General features: G+C 38.5%; 1 protein-coding gene across 4 annotated transcripts in view; it reads right to left on the bottom strand.

The window, feature by feature from the left end:
- The window catches only part of LOC146464879 (low-density lipoprotein receptor-related protein 6-like), a 62,831-nt gene that overhangs the window by 11,765 nt on the left and 45,066 nt on the right, over window positions 1-6,000 (bottom strand). For all 4 annotated transcript variants that reach the window (XM_085129145.1, XM_085129144.1, XM_085129147.1 and 1 more), the window contains 5 exons: window positions 5,382-5,521; window positions 4,534-4,759; window positions 3,819-4,068; window positions 2,972-3,123; window positions 2,416-2,526 (listed from right to left, as the gene is read on the bottom strand). In XM_085129145.1, the coding sequence (XP_084985271.1) occupies window positions 2,416-2,526; window positions 2,972-3,123; window positions 3,819-4,068; window positions 4,534-4,759; window positions 5,382-5,521 (879 nt within the window). The remainder of the gene's footprint in view (window positions 1-2,415; window positions 2,527-2,971; window positions 3,124-3,818; window positions 4,069-4,533; window positions 4,760-5,381; window positions 5,522-6,000) is intronic.

The raw sequence follows: 6,000 nt of genomic DNA, 5'->3' as shown, positions 1-6,000 counted from the left end.
TTTCTTGTCCTAGAGAGCCTCCATCCGTGTATGCCTTTCACAATAGAATCACCCAAGACAACAACATTTTTCTTTCTTGGTTGTTCATCGGCCTCGGTTTGCACTGGAGTCGGTTGTGGTGCCATCTTCGTTTTTTTCGTATTTGCTTTGTTCTTAGAACTTCCCGGTTTGTTGTTGCTGGTCGTTGACTGGTCTTTTATTGTCCCAGTTGTGCTGTTTGGGTTGGTAACTTCATCTTGGCCTTTAGAATTATGCGGTTCCCTCGCTGGGTGACAATCTGGCTTATTAATTAACTTGATGACAGTTAGTAAGCTGGCATTCTCGTTTCGCAGTTGTAAAATTTCGGATTTTAAGCGCTCGTTTTCACTGAGAAGAGCTGCAACTGAATTTGGATCAGAGAGGAGCGACGAGTTTTGTAGGAGACCTTTCAGTTCTTCGAGTTGTTTATCCAAAATGTCAATTCTTCGTGTTGTTTCTGAGCATTTGCATTTGCACTTGCACGTTAATTCATTCTCTGGTTGAAAAGAATCGCTAAGCTGGACATTTTCACTGGTAACACTGCCATTGTCTTCTTCATTACTGTGTATCGTGACGTTTTCTTCTCCGTCCCGCCCTTCGGAGTATGCGTCGCCATCTTGTTCGTCACCTTCTTTCCGAATGTCTTCAGGAATAGCGTCGCTGTCTTCCTTTGCCAGATTACAAAGCAGCAATTTTAGTTCGGCATGTTCTTTGCCTTGCACTAGAATTGTTTTGGTCGTACTATACCATTTCAGAACAATTTTAGATGTTTTGTAAGACAGCATGTTGTGCTTTGGATCGTCTTCCCACTTGCCGTCGTTCCAACCATCGACAACGCAGATGAACGTCTTGATAAAATTTTTCAATTCAGTTTCAGTGCCTGACCATCTGATTTTGTTATCTTCCTCGGAATACGATAAGAAATCTTTACAAGCCATTATATATCAAAACAGTGGCTAAATAAACGAATTTCAATCAAATATGTAAGAGCGTTTGAAAACACGTGTTCACTCGTTGAACTCACGAGAGAGAGAGAGAGAGAGAGAGAGAGAGAGAGAGAGAGAGAGAGAGAGAGAGAGAGAGAGAGAGAGAGAGAGAGAGAGAGAGAGAGAGAGAGAGAGAGAGAGAGAGAGAGAGAGAGAGAGAGAGAGAGCAGCAAGGAACCGGAATATGTTATGTTGTAATTAATGATAGCATTTGGTTGTTCAAAATAGTTAGAGCATTATTATTATTATTATTATTATTATTATTATTATTATTATTATTATTATTATTATTATTATTATTATATTTTATTCGTAAGAAGACCACATCAGCTCCGCTGTATTTTTATCGTGTACAGTGGAACCTCGTTAATACGACCACCTTCGGGCCGTGAAAATGCGGTCGTAATAACGGAGTGGTCGGATTAACGAGGTTGTGAAACTAAGCAAATGACTGGAATTTTAATTCATTTGGGGCACAAAAAAGTGGTTGTAATAACCAGGTGGTCCTATTAACGAGGTGGTCGTAAGGCGGGGTTCCACTGTATAAATAAATTCTACCACTAAATAAATGCTACTACTACTGTCTGTTTGCAGAAATGCTCAGGGAAACGCTTGCTAACGTCAGATTTGCTAGCGATCAGTTATAACTGAAAAACGTAACTTCACCAAGATGATGGCTCCCATTTAAAGGACACTGGCTAATTATAAAATACTTTGAAACAAAACGAAATAAAAGAAAGGATGAATTTGTGGAATTAGCGTAACATGGCCTCCTGACAACCAGACCTTGCATGTAGCGATATTTAGCCTGGTACGTAGTACCTCACAGCCTACAGAACACTGAAGTCCCTAGTTTTTATTGTTGTTTTTGCTCTTATTTAAGAATCAGAGTAAGCCAACTGGATAGTGTATTTCTTGTGCTACGATAGCCTAAAAGGCTCGTAATTTAAGCAACCGAGAATTGGTCAGGTGTTGGTCGTGTAAAGCTATTGATTCGTTTTTTCGGGTTAAACCAATTCAGTCTTGGGAAAGGGGATGGTCGCAAAGTGACCACACATAACTTTGAATATTTATCAGTTTTTCTTAATATCAAAACAAACAACGGTAAGATTATCGACTTTTCGGAAAGTCGTTTGACAACAATTTGATATCATAATGATTACTCACTTGACTTTGTGTTTCCATAGCAACACGATTTTGAGAAATGTTACGTTTACTCTTGTAATTTCAACATTTTTACACCATTCTGACACTTATTAGTACCCAACCTCCAAGTCTCACTGCTTTAGGCTCAATAGCGTGGAAATTGCCAACACCCTTTCAAGCTCAGAAAAAAGGGTTTTGATTTTTTTTGATTTGATTTTAATTTTTAACTGTGGACGAAGATAAATGTTGTTTGGTTAAAACTTACCATTCTTTGTGCAAGCACCGACTAAATGGACTATGTTCGGATGCCGCCCGGCTTGTCTTAACATCTTTATCTCACTCAGAAGTTCGGAGTTGTCAGTCCCACTGGAGGAATCTATACACAAGAGGCAACAAAGTCCACTCAATATTCACCTAGTCCGTTTAACTATTCTTAAATAAATTTAGTCGTGCTGCCAGAAGCTCACCGATACATGCAGTCGAAAATCAATCAATCAAGCGAACAATCAATCAGTCAGTCAATCAATCAATCAATCAATCAATCAATCAATCAATCAATCGCATCGTCGCATTGTAAACCTGTCACCATTCGTAGACTGCAAAAAATATATATATACAGATTTTAAGATATTGTAAAAAAAAAAGTTCCCTGCAAATTGCAATTTTATTTCGTAAATGTTCTTTGCCGGAGTGGTGTAGAGGATTCAGGTGAGAAAAAAAACAAAACAACAAAAACAACAACAAAAGGTCGTGGGCATTTTAATACCACACTTAACCACAGAACGAAAAGTGAAATTTTGGACAACGACAACCATTCCTACCTTTCAACTCCTTCACCGCTACATCAAAGATTTGTTCATCTTCTCCGCGATAACGTCCTTTGTAAACGACTCCGAACTCCCCTTCTCCAAGAATCTCATCGTGAAGCAGCTCAAGTCTTTCCAGGTCAATTTCCCAGTTTTCACTGGTCTCCCTGTGATAATTTCGGGAAGTAGCACCATTAGACATTTATTTCGGAATAATTTGGTGTGAATTCTCAACGTTCGTGGAATTTTATGTTAGCGTAACAACCATATATTGATAAGCTTTTCTTTCTGTAATTGAAAGATGTTCCTGTATTTTCAATGAGAAAGATTGATTCTCAAATGAAACTTTTATTTTAACTGAGCTTGTTGAGTCCTTTCCTGATAAGTGGTAATCACCTTTTGGTCAAATTTGGTGACTTTATGAAGTTTTAAGGAAATCAAGAAATTCAAATCATGGAGCCAAGGTAACTGTCGTTTAGAAATCATGACATAAGTGACAACAACAATACTTTATTCCACCCCATTATAATTAAAATAGAAAATATAAATATATACATAGAATAGATGAAAGGGGTGCTGGCTGCCCGAAATAACCTAGAAGTTAGTGACGCGAAGTAAGTGACGCCATGATCTCCAGTTGTAGGCCTCAAAGGAAATTTTCTGTTCGTACTATTTATACCTTTTACATTTCAATGTCACAAACTTCTAAACTCTCGGAGTTTTGACTAGGGCGGGAAGCGGGGCAGGGGGGGGGGGGGGGGGCTCCATCTTATTCTAGTGCCGTCAACAAAGCAACACCAAAGAAAACAAATTAATAAAAGTAGTCTAGAGTCTAGATAAGTAAAGAAGAGCATAATGATACCTTTTGTCGTCCAAAACAGTGTCTGAGTCAATCAAAAGGCTTGCATTTCCTTCGGCGCTATGACAAGCAGTATTCTTACTCTGTAGCTGATCAATCCTTTGCGTCTGTCTTTTTGATTGTTGCATACAAGAAACGGCTACTTGTTGTTCTGCGTTTTCTTTCTTTCTAGGCTTTGGTGGTCTTTCGGGAGGTAAGTCATCATTGTGTATAGGAGGTAATTCTCTCTTTGGCAGATCAACACGGAATGCACCTGGCAATTGAAAAGGACTATTTGAGCTTGGCACTCGAGAACTTAGATTTATTTATTTTCGAACAGTATGAAAACGTATAGTATGAAGATCTTATTCCATAGATAAAGCATAAGACGTTGCGAAAAATATCAAATAATAGGAATTAAAAATTTGTGGAAAATAGTCCGGGGACCTTCAAGATTCATTATCTTTTAAGGACACGAGCTTTTCAAAGCTAGAAGTTTGAAATGCACGCAGGTAGTTATGGCTCCATCAGATCTACGCAGGTTACTTTACAAATAGGCATTCATTTTGGTCAGGAGCCCATGCCATGGACTCTCAAGCACGCGCTAATTTTCGAGTAAGGTTGGCTGTCTAAAGAACGTAACAAACGACGAACACTTTGTCTTTAAACAAATACGATTTCTTTTGAATTTTGCTTTGCGAATGTGACCTAAATGTTGTTTACAAATGCATGACTTCACCTGACAACAGTTCTGTTCCAGGACCTATCAGATGCAGGTGCACGGTGTCGGATCCTCGAGCCAATAAAGGTGAAGCCGGGCTATCGATAGTATCGTAAGGGTGTTCTGGCATCTCTTCTGAAGGTATGGTGGTAGGCTCCGATGACATTACCTCAGCTTCCAATGACCAGTGTTCTTCGGAATCCGTCGAGGGAATGGAGACCATAGCGAATTCTGTGTCACGTTTCTAGAAAAAAAAGAAGAAGCATTTCACATTAGAAAAATTATGAACCGCTCAGTTCCTACGCATATACTGTAAATGTCTATTCGGTTAATACCGCTTGTTATACCCATCGAAATGTCGACGATTGATCTTAAATAATCCTTTTACCTATGACTACATATTGACTAAACGGTTAATGTGTCAAGCATTGCAGCTCCGGACAAGCACTCCGAGTATTGACAATTACTTTGGATTTTTATTTTATTTTTTTGATTGGTTCTTCAAGAATACCAATAGACAGGTTGTATTATGAATTAAGCCGCAACAACAGCGGAAAACAAAAAAACATTTCACGACAGAAAGAACTAAATCAAAGATAAGATGTTATCCACTAGGTGTTGGCTACAGATCAGTTAGTTGGAGTGCTGCTTTCAAGAAAACTAAGATCTTGAAATCGTTGTTCTCTGTGTTCCTGATAAGTAGCAAATGACAGTAAAGGAGTCTACTTGTAAAAGAGCAATGATGTATGGTATCACAATGTAAGGTATTATAATTCGAACCATGCGTTCTAAGAGTAAATAGGCGACTATTCCTTCGCAACGTTTCGATTCGAAGCTTCTCCGTGTATGGCAGACGTGTTGCGTACCTCATTAGAACGTCTTGGCCGAAGGTACAAATACGTGGCACTGATTCCGCAAATAGTCAACGCTGCGACGATACAAGGTATAGCAATGCCAACGATCTTGTCGTGTTGTGTCGTTGATTCGTATCTAGACGGCCTTGGAACTGAAAGAAAGAAAGAAAGAAAGAAGACACACCCCATTGGTTAATTAACCAATGTGATCGAAGTTCATATTCCTATTCATGGGGCATGAACTAATAAAGTAAACCGATATTTTTTTCATATGAAAGTAACACGAACTTAACGTGGCCGAATACCGTTTTTAAGTGTACAGGTGTTAGAAGACGTTATTTGGAAACTATGTATTTCTGGACGCCCAAAATTGGCATGGTATAAGACTAACTAAGAAAGAATGTATTTTTGTACGTCTTGTTGAGCTAAGCACCGTTTCCATGGCAACGCAGCGAACTATTAAACGTCCATAAATAGTAGGTTTCATTTATTTTTAGAAAATGTACTCATTAGATTTTTTCCATTTTTTGTATCCAGGCAAACTCACAAAACACTGACACGGTTGCACTATTTTCATGTAATTTTAACAGAGAGATCTCCTGTAAATATTGATTTTGCATTTTAATATTTT

Source organism: Pavona decussata, unplaced genomic scaffold (assembly GCF_977016875.1).
Source record: "Pavona decussata unplaced genomic scaffold, jaPavDecu1.1 SCAFFOLD_161, whole genome shotgun sequence".
Taxonomy (NCBI): Eukaryota; Metazoa; Cnidaria; class Anthozoa; order Scleractinia; family Agariciidae; genus Pavona; species Pavona decussata.
This window is presented reverse-complemented; position numbering and strand designations above follow the sequence as displayed.